The 21,490-nt window shown below is 37.0% G+C and overlaps 4 protein-coding genes across 4 annotated transcripts; 2 read left to right on the top strand and 2 right to left on the bottom strand.

The window, feature by feature from the left end:
- Positions 1–1,049: 1,049 nt before the first annotated feature.
- Positions 1,050–4,351, bottom strand: LOC113686312 (uncharacterized). The gene is made up of 2 exons (XM_027203917.2): positions 4,270–4,351; positions 1,050–2,214 (listed from the first exon to the last, which is right to left on the bottom strand). The coding sequence occupies exon 2, from the start codon at positions 2,190–2,192 to the stop codon at positions 1,266–1,268; it is 927 nt and encodes a 308-aa protein (XP_027059718.1). The 5' UTR covers positions 2,193–2,214; positions 4,270–4,351; the 3' UTR covers positions 1,050–1,265.
- Positions 4,352–6,910: 2,559 nt separating this feature from the next.
- LOC113686330 (succinate dehydrogenase cytochrome b560 subunit, mitochondrial-like) lies at positions 6,911–9,368 on the bottom strand. The gene is made up of 6 exons (XM_089209477.1): positions 9,140–9,368; positions 8,994–9,062; positions 8,771–8,872; positions 8,118–8,179; positions 7,802–7,965; positions 6,911–7,681 (listed from the first exon to the last, which is right to left on the bottom strand). The coding sequence occupies exons 1-6, from the start codon at positions 9,154–9,156 to the stop codon at positions 7,574–7,576; spliced, it is 522 nt and encodes a 173-aa protein (XP_089065603.1). The 5' UTR covers positions 9,157–9,368; the 3' UTR covers positions 6,911–7,573.
- A 58-nt stretch (positions 9,369–9,426) lies between these two features.
- Positions 9,427–13,160, top strand: LOC113686334 (succinate dehydrogenase [ubiquinone] cytochrome b small subunit A, mitochondrial). Its single transcript, XM_027203944.2, has 5 exons — positions 9,427–9,500; positions 9,575–9,640; positions 9,726–9,776; positions 10,131–10,278; positions 11,869–13,160. The coding sequence occupies exons 1-5, from the start codon at positions 9,449–9,451 to the stop codon at positions 12,032–12,034; spliced, it is 483 nt and encodes a 160-aa protein (XP_027059745.2). The 5' UTR covers positions 9,427–9,448; the 3' UTR covers positions 12,035–13,160.
- Positions 13,161–13,644: 484 nt separating this feature from the next.
- LOC113686332 (solute carrier family 22 member 15-like) lies at positions 13,645–20,956 on the top strand. The gene is made up of 8 exons (XM_027203940.2): positions 13,645–14,247; positions 15,795–16,222; positions 16,742–16,960; positions 17,675–17,809; positions 18,691–18,770; positions 18,867–18,987; positions 19,172–19,244; positions 19,500–20,956. Exons 1-8 carry the CDS (start codon positions 14,008–14,010, stop codon positions 19,767–19,769), a joined length of 1,566 nt encoding a protein of 521 aa, XP_027059741.2. The 5' UTR covers positions 13,645–14,007; the 3' UTR covers positions 19,770–20,956.
- The last annotated feature ends 534 nt before the right edge of the window (positions 20,957–21,490 follow it).

The raw sequence follows: 21,490 nt of genomic DNA, 5'->3' as shown, positions 1-21,490 counted from the left end.
ATGACCCATTCATGTATTTGACCTTTCAAATTAGCAAGCCATAGTTGACAGAAACACAAAGGTTGAGGATAAAAAGAAATTGTTATATACAGTACTTCTTCTGTATCTTTTCGTTTCCTTTTCTTTCCAGCTGTTCAATCTATGCCGTGCTGGCAATTGAACACTTTCCTTCCCAAAATTAGGAAAGGCACACCAGTAAAAAAACGAATTTTTGCTCCTTAAATATCTCATGCATCTTCCCCCAGTATTTTGTGACTTCTGTCCGAGGAAGGAGGTGTAAGCATTAAATTAAACCGAATGATTCCACGATTGTGGTATCATCCAAGCCATGCCAGAGGACTTGAACTAGACAAACTAGTGAGAATGCACAATAGCGATAGCAAAGCTTTGTAATGCTAAAGAGCCATATCAAATATATATAAATATATGTTCCCGAAACCTTTGACAGCTTTAAAGAAAGGAAACTTCGTCGTCAATCCTGTTTCAAATTCCGCAATAAGTTTAAGCGCCTCATCAACAGAATTTACGTATCCTAAATTATCTGCATGTCTACCATCAATGGTTCGCGACTTAAAATTCTCGCTATGCTGTTTCTGTTTGTTCCTCAAGAATCATGGGATTTACAGCTTCGGATGTTCGGCTACATCACTTGCGGATTTCCGAGAATCTTCGGTTATGTTTTGCAAGTCATTAAATATTCCATCTCAGTCCCTCTCGACCGAGGTGGTTTTGGTGGATGGAATCTAATGCTGACCGTACTCATCGGCTCCTGGAGGTATTTACCCTTGTTCTGATAGGCTGCGAACGGGCAAGAAAACGCGCGCTTTTTTTCAACCAATCGGATTCAAACTAAAACCAATTGGCGTTTTCCCGCGTTTTGAACTGTTGGCTTGTTTCTACTTTGAATTCTCATTGGTTCGTGTTAATAAAACTCGCGCGCTCATTTTGTTCAATCACATGCAAAACTCTCATCAACTGTCACGTGGACAGTCAATGGTTTTTATTTAAGTTCCCATCGGCTCCTTGTGGTGTCTTCCTTTTCATCTCACTGGCAGTTGTAATAACTTTTATTTTTATTTTTAGACACTTGCGTAAAATACGCTTTTCTTTTAAACCACAATTCCAAATTGCTTTGGATCAACGCAAAAAATTTTACCTGTGTCGTGCATGATGATAAAATAGCTGCAATATTTGACAACAGTTTCGGTAGTTTACATGGCGCCTACAGTTCAAATACTTGCTTCCTTTCCTTCAGGAAACATTATTTATCCTTGGTTTTGATGGATCAATTCATCCGAAGCACAAATAATTGTGTCAATAACAACCTTTGAACCGGATTTCTCTGCTGCTTTCCGCTGATGTGTTCGCAAATTTGATAACTGGTTAAAAAACTTGTCACAATGGTCACATTTATATGGCTTCTCTCCAGTATGAACGCGGAGGTGTGTCTGTAAATTTGACCCGCGATTAAAACACTTGTTACAAAAACTACACTGAAAGGGCTTTTCTCCTGAGTGTATTCGCTGATGTCTTCGCATTGTGGACCCGGTCTTGAAAGTCTTTTCACATTGATCGCACTTGTAAATTCTGCTTCCACGATGTTTCATTTCGTGCAGTTCCAAACTTCGCGAATTCTTAAAGCACTTGTTACAGCGTAGACATTGAAAGGGTTTCGCTCCGGTATGTATTTCCAAATGCCTGCGTAGGCTTGAAGACTGCGTGAACTGCCTGTTGCAATGGTGACACGAAAAAGGCTTCTCGCCGCTGTGAGTACGCAAGTGAACTCGCAAATTAAGCGATTGTGTGAAACGCTTGTCACACTGAGTACAATGATAGAGTTTTACTCCGCTGTGCATTCTTAAATGCCTTGTCAAACTCGACAAGCGGTTAAAAAGCTTATCGCATTGAGTACAACTGTATGGTTTCTCGCCGGTATGAACAACGATATGTCTTTGATAACCCGACTGAAGTTTGAACTCTTTGTCACAGTGTGGACATTTGAAGGGTTTTTCGTCGCTATGAACCACCAGGTGCCTTTTCAAGGTGGTTGAGTGTCTGAAGCGCTTTTCACATTGATTGCACTGGTATCGCTTCTCGCCAGTGTGAACCAACATATGCCTCTTCAACCCTTGCGAGTCTTTGAAAGACTTGTCGCATTGAATACAATTGTAGTTCTTCTTGTTATTTGACATTTTGTAATACTGGAAAGATAATCTGAAAAAAAAAAAAAAACATACAAGATGTTGCTACCAGGAGTCTCACCCCTTACACCCAAACATCAGTATTCATAATCTCCATACTGCTCTCCATACATTTCTTTAGGTGCTGTAAGGAGAATCTGAGGAACAATCAAAAGCTTTTATAGTTGGTGATCATTTCCTTTATTCTCATGACCTTAATATGTAATTCAAGGGTGATATTGTATGAAGAAATTAGATCCTAATCACTCTTAGGGGTCAGAGGACTTAAAAGTTCATAAGTGCAGCTGTCAACAATGTACTTGTAAGAATAGAAAGTCATAATATCTGGAAATTATTCTAACTGATTTAAGGATTTTCAGAAAAATGCAAAAAGAGGTTGAAATATGGCTATCTTGACTGGCTGAGCCTGAATGATTAAGATTTCTTATGCAACTAAGAAATGGCAACAAAACGGACAACCCCCAACGGGCATCATGGGTTCATTTTGTTCACTCAGGTAGTCAGTCAGAACTTGGGATTCACTTCACCTTACCAGCTTGTCGAGTCAACTTTACAAGCCAGATATAAAAGTCAGTTTGTGAGTTGAAAGCCCATTTGGCTTAAACCAATCCCTGTTTCAGTATTACAAGTACCTAGTAGCATGACTACAGCAGGTTACCCCTGCTCTTTTGGCAGGTGTTCTCTATTTTGCTAGTACTGATAAATACATTGGAAGAATAGGAGCACAAAGAGAGTGCAGAATATTGCCCAGGAACAAAACACAGACACTCAGCCAAGGATCAAATCTGAAACCTGCTAAAACAGTCCAGAAAGCAGTTGTAACCTTACTTAATACATTCTGAGTGGAAGAAAAGATCACCTGCAATAGATACTATAGCAAAGGGAATGAAATATCTGTGATCAGTGACTGTGATATGGGCCTTGCTCACTACAGAGTCCTTCTGGCTCAGTGGAAGAGCATCGGAGTGCAGAATCTAAAGGTCTTAGAATGGATTCTTCATGGGGACTCAGTATTTTTTCTTTGTCCCATGTTCATGACAAGACAAAAAAAACATCTTTCTCTACTTCTTTAGCAACCTAAAAAATTAGCATCTTTCTTATTCGATTTACAAGACAGTGATATTGTTCCTCAACAAAAATATGGTTACGTCTGATATGGATTACAAAGTTTCTATTGTGCACCTCAAGGCACCTTTAGGTGACAATGTCACACTTTTAACACAACCTTTTGGGGTTCAATCTGATGAAGGGCTAACACTCAAAATATGGCCAATTTACATTATCAACTCAATTGATAAGACTAAAGTACCCCGTTATACTCTCCCATTGATGCAGCACAACAGTTACTTTGGAAACTTACCACCTTAATCTTTAGGAGTAATGACTACAAATGGTAAGATGAACAGTAATCATGACCCCCCCCCCCCTTTCACAATATCTATGAACAAATACCTAAGTTTCATTAATTTCCTTTCCAACAAGCACAAGAGCGCCAGTTTTTCATGTCGAACATGTTAAAGCTCGTACGCGTGACAAGATACACCTCGTTACTCCTGCTTGCGAGTAGCCCAGAGGGACTGGGTACAAATAACAAAGCATAGCCAGAACTGCTAAAGCTCAGAGTGAAACGATTGCTTAGGGAAAAAAGAACCCGAAAAAATAACGTGTTAAGCAGATGTTGCAATTTTTACAGTACAAAGACTACACGATTATCAAATGTTCAATCGATTTCGACTGTATTACAGTTGATATCAACAGTGATTGTACGCCGATCAACAGTCGAAGCCAATCATTCAATAGTTCGCTTTGGTTGTCAGATCAGTCCAAATTAAGGTCGATTTCGTTCTGATCTGTTTCTTTTTCTCTCGCAAGGTAAAAAAACATAAATAATATACTCAACCGGCAAATAACGCACGGAAAACCATCAGACCTCAATTTCACATCTGACTGGCCCGTACATCTGAGCTCAAGCTCAAATTGTTACGTGATACCAAGAACGAACGAAAGTCAAAAACAGATTAAAGTTTACGTAATGGCCAAAATGAGACATTTGAGGCTGATTACTAACCTTACTCAACGCTCGAAAATCAGCTCAATCAAAACAGGAGCAAAACCTCTTCCACTGCTGAGCACGTGACCGAATCTTTGTCACGCGCATGCTTACACAGTAGAATTTCGATGATTCTCAAACGAGAGCCTGTCTCCGAGCATTACCTTTTTTTTTTTTTTCCAGCGGAAGGGTCAAGATAAGACACCAATTTTCACAGAACACTTTGTTTAAGCAGAACAAGAAGGATATTAAATTTTGTGCAAGGTAATGAAATAGAGAAAGATGTTTTTTCGTCCTGTCACGAAAGTGGGACAAAGAAACAGTCCCAGACCCTCACGGGACTCGAACCCTCGTGGATTCGATCCCTCCTGAGGATTTTTTTCCTTGCCCACGCTCGTCACAAGACGAAAAAATGTCTTTCTCTGATTATTTTTGTTGTTGTTGTTGCTTTATTTGTTTGTTTGTTCTTGTTTATGCAGAGAGGGATCGAAACAGCTCATATGCAAGTTTCCCGGCTCTAATAAACTGAATTTGTTTTTGTAAACTGTTAAAGAACGTAATTCAGCGAAAACAGGTCAAAAGATGATAACAGTTTGAAGCAAGACACTCTACGAGCTTAAATACGATAAAATCTTTGGTAAATTTCCCTCGTCCGTACCAACGGGAATCAAGTATATCACAAATTTAAAACAAATAGAGGTTACAGGGGGAGGAGTGAATTGTTATTGAGAAAGGCCGAAGTTTGCTTGGAGATTTGTTCACTAAGGAGATCCCTTGCTGACGAAGATTTCTATTTATCGGAAAAAATACCGAAACTGCCGTATAAACAATTTCAAATTGGCTAAATTCTCTTGCTAAAAGGCATTGCATCAAAAAACGTCCCCGAGTTTCATCAGTTCCTTAATGGAGCTACGAAAAGAAATGGCGCGGTAACTTTGTTCAACGGCATTCAAAACATCTATTGAAAAAAAGAACAAAACAACCTCATTAACAGTTAAGCATCTAAACTGAAAAAATATATCCCATGCCTAGAAAGTTAGAAAAAAATTTCGAGACCCTATTGTTATTATTTGACTTTAGAGCTCGTTATTCCAATCAACCAAGCTGAAAAATACTTCGACGATTAAGAAACAATAAGGTCGCATATTTTCAGTTTATTTCCCTTTTTTTCATTCTTTTTTCTGTGGGTGGGATTTTTCCTTCTCTTCACACAAATTAACTGAAAATACCATAGAGCGCTAAAACCTTCTTACAATCATCGTCATTCATTAAATCTAGGTGTCGTCTCTTCTAGAGTTCCAGCCATTGAAATTCTACTCAACGTTCCCGATGATTAACCAATTGATCAGTAATTGTGTTTTTTGGTGTAACGCTCGCAGTTTCCTCAAATTTCGATCCCAAAATACGTTTCTTTTTCGTCCGCTTTTCTTTCAGAAGTGCTGCAAGCTTTTTCGGATTACCTTGATTTGATGCCAGCTGCATTTGAAACTTGGGAATTGAAAAATCGCTGACTGAGATTCTGTTTGAGGAATTCCCATGATGGCCGGGCCAAACTTCATATTCCCCGCGTGGAGGGCTTAGGAACAGAACTGTCGACAAATCATCATCTCCTTGGAGAAGGTTCGAAGAGTCTGTCTGGTTGAAACTCCAAAAGCAATCTCCTCATATTTCATTCATTTTCCCAAATGCTGTTGTACGTGTTGTAAAAATAAATTTTTCGTTTAACAGTTCACAATACTTCCTGAACTGATGATCAAAACAGGATCTTCGATTAAGAAATTAATAATTTGACACATGTTCTTCTCATTTTCTTGCGCGTGATGACCAAAAATGGAATTATTTACTTCCTATAGCAGCTTAGAAAATGGGCGAGTTTTGACATCATCCTTCAACGTACGTCACTCAGCGAGTTGCCAGGTAACGGATCAGTACGTGGTGGTCTTTATCGGCGTAGAGGTGTTGCGTATTCCGAAAAAATCATAGAACGAAACTTACCCAGTTTTTGGCAAGATTAAGGTCGTTACTCAATATTAGGGTCCTGGAAAGGAAGTGGGTTGGAGAAACGGAAGATGGGGAGGGGGAGGGGAAGAGGGGGAAAGGGGGTGGGGCAGGGGGGAGAGAGTAAACAAAGAAAAAAATTAGGAAGGTAAGTCTGCATACGAACTTGTGGCCTATTCTGTCAGAGCTTAAGAAGTGACAAAAGGTATTGCTACTCTCCCTGAAATGCTACTCTAACACAGGTTTCCCAGTACCCATTTGGACTCTCAGATAGGTCAATTCACCCCTCTGGATTGTGAGAATTAAGTATCTTGCCCAAGAACACAACACTACAGATTGGTTATTTACACCAGGTCTTACCCAAACCCCAGTTTTGGGCAAGCAGTGAACCTCAGGCTTTCTCTATGAGAGGGTGGATTTAATCAAATAAATTTCCTTCCACTGCAAGCTTTTGGCCTTCTTGACAATGCCAGTCACAAAAATAATTATTCAGATAAAGACTGAGCCAAACTGAAGATAGTTAGGAACATGGTTTTGTTAAACAACAGCTGAACTTTGTTTAAATAACTGGCCTATGACTCAACCAGGACTTCAACCTGCATTGCACAGGTCGAAAGTATCACTGGAAAAGAATGAAGGTCCATTAAAAAATTCATTGACATTTATTTTACCTGAATATGCAATTTATTTCAGACAATTTGGGAAAAATTTTAGTCTAAAAAAACATAAAATCCTTGGTGTTGTGTCACTCTCAATAACAGATAGGATATATGACAGGAAAAATACTAGGAGTTTGATGTTGACACCAAGGACTGTTCTTTGGACTTTTATGGTGGAAAAAAATATGGCCCTGTTTCAGAATTTTCTCATAAATAATCCATTGTGTGAATGTAAGCTCTAACAAAAAGCTGCCCTCCAATGTGCTCTTGGTTTGACTTTCAGACCTATTTGTGTTTTAAATCAAACAACAATAGATATTTAAATCAGATTTACATATTTGTAAAACTAGAAAGCCTATAATGTGGTCAGTGCAAAACTTAACCCTTTAACTCCCAAGATCTGATTGTTAATTTTCCCCTCTAGCTGCTACACATTTCCTTGTAAATAAGTCATGAGAATTTGGTGTTAGATCAAGGGTACTAACTTTTACCTGATAAGTTTGAGTATTCTTATAACATGTTAGCTGGATAATGTGTGGATGTTACAGGGAGAAGTTATCTGTTAATCACTAATGGGAGTTAAAGGGTTAACAAAGCAAAGAACATGTTTCTTAGAACTCCTCTGCTTCCCTGTATTTTGTCAAGTTGCAAAATTCAAGTTTGATTCACAGGAAATAAGCCAGAGCAGCAGCAGCGCCCATGGAACCAATAAACACAAACCAACCAGTCTTGTAGAGAATATTCATGTCGAAGCCAAAACCAAGATCCCATGCCTGAAAAATAAAACCAAACAAACAAACAAAACACAATAAGTATTGTTGTGTTAATTTTCACCAACCCTCTTGGCCAGGGGGTTGTCCATGTAATCTGCTGTTTTGATTTGTAATACATACCAAATGTCTGATCCCATTGAATGAATGGTAGCACAGTGGCCATGCCAAGGCAGTTTTTCCACTGAAGATTATAAAAGCAGGGATTTCTAAAGCTTTCACCAAATTTAAATAATGCTCAAAGTTCTCTGGCAGTCCAAGAGCAGCCAGGGCAAATCCAGTTGTCACTGAAAGCACAAACAATAATTGTTATGTAAATGTCATAGAACAGATTATGAAATCAGTACACTGACACTTCAAATTTCCCCCATCTTCCATGGGCGAGGAGAGAAAAAAGACCATCCCCCATCATGGACATAATTCATCTCTATTCAGTTACCTGTTGTCATAGCAATTCCTGTTCCACGGTGAGTTATTGACAACATTGAAGTCAACTGTGGACTGAGTGAAATAAATGAACCAATAAATCACCTTCGTTAAAAATGGAAAAAATTCACACATAACATCATCAAACACTAAGTCTCACACATAAAGCATGTCAGTTGGTCTTCTCTACAATTTCCTAAATCTCCAAGAATAAAAAAAAATTTGGAGAAGTTTCCTATAAAAAAGGGGATAAATCAAATTGGACTTCTATTTGATAAACAGCTGGATATTCTTTTAAACTATCAGGTTTAGATCCAAAACCTTGCAAAAGGCAGGGGAGGGGGAGGGGGAGAAAAATTATGGCAAGAGAGCAAGCCCCCCCCCCCCCCATTACATTTGACATTTAGTGTGGATTTTCGGGTGAATTTTTATCTATAGCTGTGAGCTTTTAATTACAAATTTGATTGTTGTTAATATATTTTTGTTCACACAAACTGCGCATGATATCAAGAAAGCTCATTCTTGTCCACGAGAATGGGAACCAAAATTCAAACATCTTCAGATTTCTAGGGATAGGCCTTTCAGAAGTTTTCTTTCTTTTTCCTTAAATCAATCAATACTTGTTTTTTTCTTTGGAGCATTTAAGCTGTAAAATGAACATTGTACCTGTAGATTGTTAAGTGAGGTGACATTGGTCTGTTCAGACGAGTGTTTTTGGACCAAAAGTCTTCCTGCTTTCGAGCCAAGGACGAAGTAGTGATTGGAATACTGAAAAACATTTAAAAAATAATTTTTGCATAACAATATTAAAAAAAAAGAAACAAGGAGTAAAAGCAAAGTAAATTAAAGACTTGCTAGATGACACACACAACTATCCAATCCACTTTACCTTCGCATTAGCGCAAATGAAGGTCGATAGCACCCTTTGACTAACACTGAAGGAAGCCTGGATGAGTTCCTACGTAATTAAGAAACGATTTAGCAACAACAGTGACTGAAAATCGACAAACATTTCGCTCGTAGTTTGCCACAAACCTCAGAAGAGCCGCCATCTTGCAATACTACCGTAGTGTATTATGGGAAATATAGGAATGATGAAATTTTGTGAAAATGTTTTGGAGAAGAATCCAAGAAATTTAAAAGAAATTTGGAAGATACCAATAGCCTTCAAGTATTTTGCTTCTTGACCCCTAGGAGTATTTCCTTTTTTTTTTCTTAAAAAAAGCAATAGTGTTTTTATTTTGCGCATTATTGCGTGTTACCCATGAATCTTTTAGAGCCTTGAATCGTGAGAAGCCGCACGCGTTACGTAAGAGAGAGCTGGGACGGAATTAAATTAGCAAGATGGCGGCGATATTTTACTCTCGTCTTTGTATAAGAAACAGTAGTCGTTTAGGTCAGAACTTGCCATTCTTTGAATTTAAATATACAAAAGTGTTCGTAATTGATTCTTTGTTTTCTTATCAACAGCGAGTTCACTTGCACGGCCTGCTTTTGCTTCCTCGCCTATTTTTTGCTCACCGAGAGTTCAAAGTGGTAAGTTACACAATTTTGTCAGGGGTCTGAATGTTTAGAATGAGATCTTTACTTATTTTATTTGTATGATATTTTTGTTTTTTAGTGGTTTTCAAAAAGACAGTACATTCCTCGGCAAATCGTAAAGCTGAGCTTGGTAAGTAAAAGAAAAGTTTACGTATACATTACGTAGTGAAAATTTAAGATTTAACTCTTGTACAATGTTGTTATCATAACAGAGGATAGGTAAGACGTCTAAAATTGCTTCTTCAATAGCTAATTTAAAAAAATCAAAAAATAAAGAGTAAAGGAAGAGTTTATTCCCGATTTAAAAAATGGTGTTGTATTTTATGAATGTGGGTACTCTGAGTATCATGCCAATTAATAAATATTCACCAAGTGGAATAATTGTTGTAGTATATACCAAGACGATTACTGTTATGACCACTGAACTATCAGAGGAACCAGACAAAATGCACAGAGTCAATGTTCTTTTTTTTACCCTCATCAGAAATTTCCCCATCACAGCCATCGGCTCATTGGAAGGGAGAGCGCTATGTCAGTGTGGCACTGCTGACATTGATTCCTGCAGGAATCATTTACCCATCAGCTGTTGTGGACTGGGCTCTAGCAGTTGTTGTTCCTCTTCATAACCACTGGTGAGTCAGATCTGATCAGAGTTTCCTGTTTCCATAGCTCATTCAAAATGCATCAATCATAGCCTTTGAAACATCCTATCAAGCATTGATATGTGTGATAAGAATACATGAAAGTCATATATTTGTACTGCGGAAAATACATTTTAAGCAAATGAAGATCATCGCAGTATATACTCAACTTAAGCAGTTGAGAAATAAGGCCTGAAAAAAATTCAGGCCTGAACAGGAATCGAACCCATGACCTCTGCGAAATACCGGTGCAGCGCTCTAACCAACTGAGCTATCAAGCCAACTGGGAGCTGGTCAATTGTGAGTTCGTTATATACCCGTAGATGGAGAAGGTGTGATAAGAATACATGAAAGTCATATATTTGTACTGCGGAAAATACATTTTAAGCAAATGAAGATCATCGCAGTATATACTCAACTTAAGCAGTTGAGAAATAAGGCCTGAAAAAAAATTCAGGCCTGAACGGGAATCGAACCCATGACCTCTGCGAAATACCGGTGCAGCGCTCTAACCAACTGAGCTATCAAGCCAACTGGGAGCTGGTCAATTGTGAGTTCGTTATATACCCGTAGATGGAGAAGGTGTGATAAGAATACATGAAAGTCATATATTTGTACTGCGGAAAATACATTTTAAGCAAATGAAGATCATCGCAGTATATACTCAACTTAAGCAGTTCAGGCCTGAATTTTTTTTTTCAGGCCTTATTTCTCAACTGCTTAAGTTGAGTATATACTGCGATGATCTTCATTTGCTTAAAATGTATTTTCCGCAGTACAAATTTATGACTTTCATGTATTCTTACCACACCTTCTCCATCTACGGGTATATAACGAACTCACAATTGACCAGCTTCCAGTTGGCTTGATAGCTCAGTTGGTTAGAGCGCTGCACCGGTATTTCGCAGAGGTCATGGGTTCGATTCCCGTTCAGGCCTGAATTTTTTTCAGGCCTTATTTCTCAACTGCTTAAGTTAAGTATATACTGCGATGATCTTCATTTGCTTAAAAAGCATTGATATGTTCAAGCCTCTTGCACAGGAAAATTTTTATCACAAATTATTTTCTTTCAAAAATATTCCTTTCAATATGGAGTAACACAACAATTTACATTCTCCATTAATTTACTGGAAAACTTTGAAAATTGTGAACTCAGAGAATATTTATGAATAACAATCTGTCTCAAAAATAATGCCAATGTGGCCAGAGAGAACTGAACTGCAAACAGCAGTAATTGCTAAACAGCTTGTACTAGCTTGTAGTCTGATGTTGGCTTGCTGCAGTGTCCTGAACTTTATTATGATTGGTCAGTAAGCAGTTGATGTTACAAAATAAAATCAAAGTGTTCATGGTTTATCAATTTTCTAGTGTCATGACAAGGAATGGACTTTGAACTTTGAGCAAGATCAGAAGACTTTTTGTAATAAATAGGATTCCTTTGTGCTACAAAGAGTTTAAGTATATGTTTTGAAAAAAAAGTTAAAAAACTAAGAGATTGTGAGGTCCTTTGTTGGTGTCAGCTAATTTCTGACAATCTCCATTATTCTGGACCTTAGCATAATATTCTTCATCAATCCACAGGGGTGTAGGCCAAGTTTTAACAGACTACATTCATGGATCATCTATGCCAAAAGTGGCCAAAGGAATATGGCTGGCTGTGTCAGTTTTACAGTTTATTGGTCTGTGTTATTTCAATTATGCTGATGTTGGAATCTGCAAAGCTGTCAGTATGATTTGGCATATGTAACAACTGATATGGATTGTAAAGTTTGGATTAATGTCAGTATCTAAGTAACTGAACACCTATCCTTCCGTAACCCTGCATTAACCTTACTTTTCATCAGTTGACTATTTTAAGGTTATAGGGGAGGGGTAGGTACACAGGTTCTCAGTTACAGACATTGATCCTAAAGTTGAATATTTTTTCATTTGATCTGATATGGATGACATGGTTAAACTTCATGTTCATGGACGCCCTTCCTTTTAGGAAGGGTATTTACATAAATAAGTTGTTAAAATGCTGTTATGGTCACATCTTATGGTGATCCACTACTTACCAAGGTCTGAATCAGATTATCAAAATCCAGAATTGTACAATCCTTTTCTTTGCAACTAACAGCAGTCTAGGAGGATTTGATGGAGTTCAACAAGCTTTAAAGATGGGAAATTCTTCAGCTTCTATAGAGAATTCTCTGGCTAAATTTTGAAGGCCTAAGCTAGTTTTTATTCAGACTTGGAGATCTTATCACCCTTTTAAACCCTAAGAATGACCAGAATCTTATTTCTCCTTACAGTCATACAGAGATAACTGTAAGCATTGACTGATTAGTCTGTTTGTGATAATCAAGTTTTATTCAAAGCCAGATAGCTGTTTTTTTTTATGCAATGATACTTAAAGTCAATCAAAGTCATAACTACTGACTGTAAGATGCTAACCAAGATCCTTCATCTCTATTGCAAAAAATAGTTCTAAAAAGTCATCTCTATATTGCGGTATTAGCCAGAAAATGCATTCTTTATGGCTTGAGGTCTTGTTACAGCCCATAATATTCATGTATAATCAGCACAGGCAAGTTGAAAATTGATAGCCTTTATCTACAGCTGGAGCTTTCCATAGAGTTATTGAATTTTCAGTATGCTCAAATAAGTAACTCAGAGCAGCAAAATAAGGAGTGATTAATATTGAAGTGCAGCAATATTTAACAGAAATTAATAAATTCTGTAGTTTTGTCGTAATGATATCTGGGTAAGTATCTTGAAAAAAGGATAGCTTTTTCCAGGACTAGTACTCTTCAGTTAAGTGAAATATTTTGGTGACATTTTGTTGCACTCTCTTTGAAAAGTTATCAGTGAGTAAATATGTTGTTACATGATTGCTTGTTTCTGGTTTGTTAATGTAATTAAGTTCCACACCTTGATTATAGTGGCCTTTGTCTTGATGCATGTCATGAGAGCAGAGTGCGAAAAGTAATATGGGGTTGCTTTGATTTCAGTTCCTTTGCACAGTAATTGGTCCTGGAAATTTGGGACACTTGGTTGACCAAGTTGCTCTCCAGACAGCTCAGTCAATGGAGTACATGATTGTGAAATTTCAACTTGCAAGGGCTCAAACCTCCTTGGAGACTCGACTCTGATGCTCCCACTTTCTCCACAAATGTTAAACTTTTTTCTCCTATATGACTAAGTTCAAAATTTAAGATCTTCTTCTTAATCAGAAATTCCAAAGGAAGAAGTCAAAGAAATTCATATTTTCCTCAAAAAAAAGTCAACGGGTTATTCCTCTCTGCGTCTTTCATGCGTCAGCTTCGTAGACCCCACAGTCGTAAAAAACGCTCCCGTCTCCATCTCCTAGAGTGGATTCTTTTATTTCCTTAGTCTCCAAGCCTGCTTGAAAATTACCTGGTTACCAAGACCTGCACCTGTTCTTCTGTGGCTCGTCATGTAAAAATTTACTTCCTTTAAAACAAAAGATCAAGTGATCAGATGGTAGCGAGGTTTTACTATGATATGATTCTCAAGAATGAAAAGGAAATCCCGCGGTAGTATTGTTAAATTGTGGTGAAATCGAAGACGTAGAGGTAAAGAAAATTGTCGCTACGCGCGAACCTTGATCGAGTGGGTGATTCTTCACATAACCGTGAAATGATCTATGTTACTGCATTGTGGCATAACTTCAAAAGGAAATCAAGTAAGATAGACAAACTTCTGTGATAAACCAGCATGGAATTCGATCACGTTTTGCGGATAATTGGAGAATTTGGTCCACATCAAAGAAGGTTGTATGCGTTGCTTAATTTATCGCTTATTCCCGCCGCATTTCAACTGCTATTACAAGTGTTTGTTGGAGCCGAACCAAAATGGATTTGTTTGAATTCTTTGTCGAATGAAACATGCCCTAGGAATAAATCACACTGTTCGGAAGTCCAGTACACTTCAGAATTTACTTCAATCGTCACAGAGGTGAGATCAGTACTAATTTTTATTTTTAATTTTTATTCGATAATTTTTTTTTTTGCACTGCACAGAGTGTAGTATAAATTAGCATTTTGGCTCCGATAAAACATTTAATGAACCAATTTTATGCATGAACGATAAAGCTTTCTTGACGAGTTTTTGTGTAACTTGTATTGACGTCTTTAGAGTCAAATGTTTTCCAAGTTGTGGATTCTCACACCATATATCGTGATTTCTTTTTTTTTTAATAACCTTGTCATAATTTTTATCGTTGCTAAGTTATGCACTTGCTCTAATAAAATTCCCTCCCGCTGAATATTTTTAGTGGATCACTTTTGCTCTGCAGTCCATTGTTTTTCATTTTTGGTACTGTCTATTTTCCAATTTGAACGTGTTTGTAGCACAGAAAAAGTCAGGATATTTTAAAATTTTTTATACTATTGGGTCTATCAACCCATTCATTTGCCGCTTTTACGGTCCATCGCACATTCAGCTCTTCAAAGGATCTTTACTATTGAATTACAAAGAATAATAACTTAATTTAGAGAGGGTAAAACGCAGTATAGTTGTAAACTGGTATTAATATTTGGTCCTCTTTTGAATAACAAATAACTTAAAAATAAAAAAAAGGTTTTTTAAAAATGATTAAAATGCAAAAAAAGTAATGATAAAAATATTCCACATTAACCGTTTAATTCTCAAGATCTGATTGTTAATTCTCCCCTCCAGCTGCTACACATTTCCTTGTAAATTAGTGATAAGAATTTGGTGGTAGATGATATCAACCTGATAAGTTTTAGTATTCTCATTACTCATTTGTTGGATAGTATATGGATATATTAGGGGGAAGTTACATGTTAATCACTTCTGTGAGTTAGAGGGTTCATGATCTAAAAAAATTAGGTTGAAAATATAAATTTATGGTATTATAAAATGATCAGAGTCTATTTACATCATTCTTGAAAAAATTAAAATAGTTTTGCTTAAAAAGCGAATGGTGAAGCTTTATCTTTTAATTACTGAATAAAAGTTTTGAAATGGGTATTACACATATTGCCTGATTTATTGATAATATTATCCACAGTTCATCCCTTTTAGAATGGGAATGGACAGGAAGATCCAACTTCTTATTTGCCCCTTCCCTCGGCCACAGACACACTGTAACTACAATATTATTATCAATTGAAAATGAATTAACTTCTTCAAGAGAATAAAGTTAACTCTTTAACTCCTAAGAGTGATTGGCATCTAATTTCTCCTTACAAAATCACCCCTGAATAAAACATTACAGTCATGAAAATAATGGAAGTGATCAACAGCTAAAGAAGCTCTTGATTGTTAAACAAATTCTCCTTTTCAGAACTGAAAGAAAAGTTCAGAGAACGTATGGAGAATATATATACTGATGACAAATTTGATCTGGGAGTTAAAGGGTTAAACCAACAACATGACACATTAGACCCAATTAACTCTGACAGAAAAGAGAGTAATATTATTCAAATAATTCACTGTGATAATTTATTTTAAATATGTGAATTTTTTTTAATTTTCAGTGGAAGCTGATATGTGAAAATTCATACAAAGTGGATTTAGTTCAATCTGTTCTCATGGCCGGGACTTTAGTAGGTGCTGTTATCCTTGGAGCTTTGGCCGATAAATGTGGAAGAAGGAAAATTTGGTACATTTCATTCACTGGGCTTGTTTTATTTGGCTTTGCAAGTTCATTTGCTCCAACGTACAGAATATATGCTTTATTGCGATTTTTGACTGGATTTTGCATTGGTGGTGAAATATTATCTGCCTTTGTGTTGGCAACAGAACTGATTGGTCCGTCTTACAGAGGGTTTGCTGGCACTATGGCGCAATGTTTCTTTACATGTGGGCTTTTAATTCTCCCAATTGTTGCATATTTAATTCCTGACTGGAGGACATTGTCTGTTCTGCTGTCTTTGCCATTTTGCGTTTTTATATTATTTTTTAGGTAAGTACAAATTCTTTTTTCAATTCTTAGTTGTTTCGACTCAGCAGGTTACAGTGATATTAGTTTTGGAAGCAATCAATATACAGAAATTTGTCTTTTTACTGTGACCTTAACTTGACTTAATTTATTTATGGTCTCACTTATTTGGTCATGGGAAAGTAAATATTTTTGGATAATCTCTTGAGTTAATTCAAGCTTGAACTTTGAAAAAAACAATGAGAATCTTATGACTTTTTCATCACATATTGAAGTCTGAAAAGAACTTCTTTAAAAGTGTTGAGGTGAGGTGAAGCTTTCAATCCCAGAAGTGATTTACATGTAACTTCTCCCTACAATATCCATACATTATCCAGCAAACAGGTAATGAGAATACTCAAACTAATCAGGTAAAGGTTTTTGTCTTGATCTAACACCAAATTCTTATGACTAATTTACAAGGAAATGAATAGAAACCAGAAAGGAGATTATTACCAAACAGATCTTGGTAGTTAAGAAAATGTAATATTGTTACTATTACAGAATTGTTCCTGAATCAGCTCGCTGGCTTATAATCCGTGGTCGCCTGGCAGAAGCTGAGGATATCTTATCCAGTATAGCTAGAAAAAATGGTATAGCTGTCCCGAAGATTCTGTTACAAGTCAGTCGTCCACTGTCTGTTGTTGGAAACAGATATGGTTGCTTAGATCTTCTTTCCAATATGAAGATTGCTAAAATCACAATAGTTTTGTTCTACTTATGGTGAGTGTCTTTGATGTTTAGAATTCGTGTTATAGTCACTTGTAGTCTGCAATATAGATTTGTTTACAGCTTAGCATGTAATACCTAGAAGAGTTTGATCAGCTCTTCTTACTTAGAAATACTTAACAATCTAGAACATTCTATATACTATTACATCATGTTCTATTTATAAATTAGGGACAGCTTGACTAAGCATGATAAATCATAACAGACAATGGAACATGTTAATATTCTGGAGCATTCAAAATATCAATCTAGACATGCATCTTGTGTACTTTAAATTAGATAGCCTTCATGTCAAATGAGTTTCAATCGGCATCTCAGCCAGTAGATGGTCACTATATCAGTCAATAGTTGGTGAACAGTCAGTCAATAGGTGTTTCAAGGGTTGACTGATAGAGTCCTAATGAGAGTCTCAATGTCCCTATAGTAACATATTCTACTCAATAAATCAGCACAAGAGTCAGTTGATCATTCACTGGCTGCCTTGTAGTTGACTGATAGAGAGTCTCAATAAGAGTCTCAAGGTCCCTACAGTTACCTGACATCCTACTTGATACATTAGCACAAGAGTCAGTTGATCATCCACTGGCTGCCTGCCAGTTTGACCCTCTGCAAACTCTGGACCAAATAACAACCAATATTTTGTGCTGCATATATTAAATTTAATGAACTTTGGTTAGTCTCTTTACTCCAAAATTTTTTCTGTTTTAGGTTTGTGAATACACTGGTTTATTACGGCTTATCACTCAACACAAAGCATTTGGGTGGCGACATTTACAAAAACTTTTTTTTATCAAGCCTCATGGAAGTTCCTGCATATTTGACAAGTGTTTGTCTTATCAACTGGTGAGGAGTTCTTAAATTAATTTTAAATAACATCATTTACAATTGTAGATGGTTTTGTCAGTTTTTTTTGGTACCAGAAATTTGGAGGAAAAGTAACTGAAGAGAAGTCTTTACTGGAGCCAAGTCACCCAACCAGTCAGAGCTTATCCTGATTTTCCTTACCATGGGGTGACTAGGAGTATCACTACTCCCCCTGGATGGAATGTTAGTCCATCACAAGGTTACCCCTTGGCATTTCATCAGGCTTCCCTGACGATGCCCTGGTGCCCATTTATACTCCTGGGTTTAGGGAGGCTCTGTGGGAGTTAAGTATTTTGCCTAAGAACACAACACAATGACCCATCCAGGCCTTGAACCCAGACCTCGTAACCCAGAGTCCAGGGCACTGAACATAAAAAGGCCACCAGGTGCCCTTAAAGGGAAAGATGGGGGTGTTTAAAAGCAAATGTTTTATCATTTTACTCCCATGGGTTGCCAAGAGAGAATTTCTCCTTACAATGTCAATACAATATCTAGAAGACAAGTGATGAGAACACAGAAAAACATCAATTTGGAGATTATTAGTTGATCCAATACCAAATTCTCAGATATAACATCACAAGAATTGTATGACAGACAATAAGGAGAAGAACTAACTGTGAGGGATGAGGACAAGGAGTCAAACTAAAAGTCCTTTGTGGGGATGTTCTGGAATAATATATAGAATACACAAATATATAATATATTGAATAATATTTCATGTGTATGTTTATTGGGGATGACGCTGTCTTTGTAGTTTTTGGGAAACATTAAAAGGATTCCTGGAAACTTTCAGCAGAAGAAATCTGAATGTATAGAAGAGAGCAGTATGGTGAAATTTTTTGTCTATGAATCTGTTTCAGGGCGGGGCGTCGGCGGAGTCTGTGTTACTACATGATGATTGGAGGAGCTGCATGCTTGACCTGCTTATTTTTTCAAACAGGTAACCATCATTTTTTTGTGTTTTTCAAAAGTTCAAATATCATTGATATGAAAAAAAGTATGTTTTTTCATCCCTGGGTTTTTTTTAATTTAATAGGCACTCAACCTGTCTATAGAGTGTTAACAACAATCTTTGCTATGATTGGAAAGTTTGGAATCTCAGCATCATTTGCTGTTATTTACATTTATTCAGCGGAACTTCTTCCAACAGTAGTAAGGTAAGAATTTAGTTTTGCTAGGTATTCTGCAAAATATTTTGTTATTCAGAGCTCATAAAAGCTTTTATCATTAATGTCTTTTCATTCCTCAGTAGAAATAATACGCACTTACCTGCGATAACATATGCTATAAATGTGATATGTCAGCTAACAAACTCTAATTTTTTTAATAATTTCATTTTAGGAATGTTGGAATGGGGGTGTGTTCCATGGCATCTAGAATAGGAGGCATTTGCTCTCCGTTTGTGGTATTTTTGGTAAGTTAGACTGTGATTTAATGTTTTGAACTAACTGGGCTTTGACCAAAGCTTAAACTAGTAGTAGATGTTAGAAAGTGAGAGTCTGGAAAGACTGATTTTTGTAGAAAATGTTTGTTGCAGATTACTTGAATCTTGTGTCTGTCAGACTTGCAAACTCACTGTTCTAACCCCTGGGAGCTTGCTGTCATTAAAAATACCGTTAATATAAATAATCAGATGCTATCACGTTGTGTCTAATTTTGAACTTTTCAGGGCATTTATACTCGCCCTCTTCCCATGATGATCTTTGGAATGTGCTCCTTTGCAGCTGGGCTTCTAAGCCTTGTGTTGCCAGAGACTTTGAATAAACCACTTCCTGAGAGCTTGGAGGAGACTGGGTTTGAAGGTGTGGATGGATTGTTGTATGAACAGCTGGAAATGGAACAATTTACACACGAAATGGAATTTAACAATGATGCATTTCAAGCTAATGATTCAGACTTTGATGATGATATTATTAGTGAAAAGACAACATTTATCTAGAATGATGCAGAGGAAATATTCCTGTTTTTGTTGAGGTGTAGATCAAATCTTTCTTATTTAAAGAGTAGGATATAATATGGAATTAGAGATGGACCTTTTTAGGCCTTAACAGACATGATTAACTGTTTAACTCCCAAGATCTGATTGTTAATTCTCCCCTCTAGCTGCTCCACATTTCCTTGTAAATTGGTTATGAGAATTTGGTGCTCGATCAAGGTAATATCTTTTACCCGATGAGTTTGAGTTTTCTCGCTACCTGTTTGCTGGGTATTGTATGGATATTATAGGGATAAGTTACTTGTCAATCACTTCTGGGAGTTAAGAGTTAATTATTACTCACAAATTATTTATAAAGAAGATATTTTGCGAGGCTTAGTTGGCAACGTAACTTATTTATAATGACTCCGAGGTGAATTTTTCTTAGTGTCGAAGCATCGCAGGTGGTTTGGACTTTAAAACCATTATGTGTAGCATTAGTTGTGAAGAACTAAGAACTCACAAGGACAAAGCTAGTTTATAGTATTACAATAACCTGCTGAAGTAAATCTACCATTTTTGCCAATTGAAGGTGACCAAAATTTGTACATAAAGAAGATACAGCGATATTAAGGGTTTAAGTTTAGTTTAGAAGTTGTAACAAGTAGGATTCTATGCTGGGATTTTCCATTCATTCAGTGTGTGAAACAGCACAGGGAAAGTATTGGGGAATAGCGATCATAACGATAATCAACGACGATGGATCCGTATTCTGAGCCCAACGTAAATCGAGCGGGGGACATGATATTAATAAATCCCTTCGGGATCGCCTTGCAGTTCCTAAACAAAAAGTAGTTGTTTGGATTGTATAGGTTCTCTCTTTGTTTAATTTTTGAAAAATATCAGACTGCCGTAGACTTTGGCAGGGTGTTACTGACCGCGGAAACTTCGGAACCCATGTTTCTTTTTGAAAGAAAAGTAATCAGATAAAATGAACACTGAAAAGGACCTTAACACTGACTGGAAGTTGGTTTTCGGGAATAAAGAAGAATACCTTAAAAAGAGAAGTATGTTGTAACTGTCCTTGACGTCCCAACTTTAATCGTGGCGACATTCACAGTACTAGTAAAAGGGTATGTAACATCATTTAAAGCAATCTGCAGTCACCTACCCCGAGTGTTAACAAATAAACAACCATTTGAAAGCTCTAACGGTTTCAGTACCGCGGTATCCGAATAACGCCTCATCCAGAGGCTCGCAGCAAACCTTTAGGCTGGAATTCATTGTACATGACCCTGGAATGAAACACGAGCGTAAAGTAACATCGCCCGTGAAGCTTGTAGAATTTCGGGGGTGATCAGGGCGTCCGGAGCGAATCTACAGCGTTTTGCTTCCAAAGGATTCGTTTGGTTGGCGTTACTCACAGAGGTTTAATCTTGGAAAGGATTACGTACAGAGCAAGGCAGATGAACTAAAACCGAGCTAACCTGCCCTGAATAAGCTCCAAAAATACACACGATGCAAAAGAACAACCTCTACAGCGGATTAAATTTGTTCTTATTCGAGACTTGTCCAGATCTTTTTAAGGTTGCAACCAGGACTGTTTAGTACCATACAAATCCTTAGATTTCACCCATTGCACAACATGAACACATTTGCATATTCACAGATGGTCACTGTGTGAGTTTGGGCTCCCTGTGGTTAGACGTCAAGAAAGATTAAAAAAAAAACATTTACCTGTTTGT

This window comes from Pocillopora damicornis, chromosome 6 (genome assembly GCF_964200805.1).
Source record: "Pocillopora damicornis chromosome 6, jaPocDami1.2, whole genome shotgun sequence".
Lineage (NCBI taxonomy): Eukaryota > Metazoa > Cnidaria > Anthozoa > Scleractinia > Pocilloporidae > Pocillopora > Pocillopora damicornis.
This window is presented reverse-complemented; position numbering and strand designations above follow the sequence as displayed.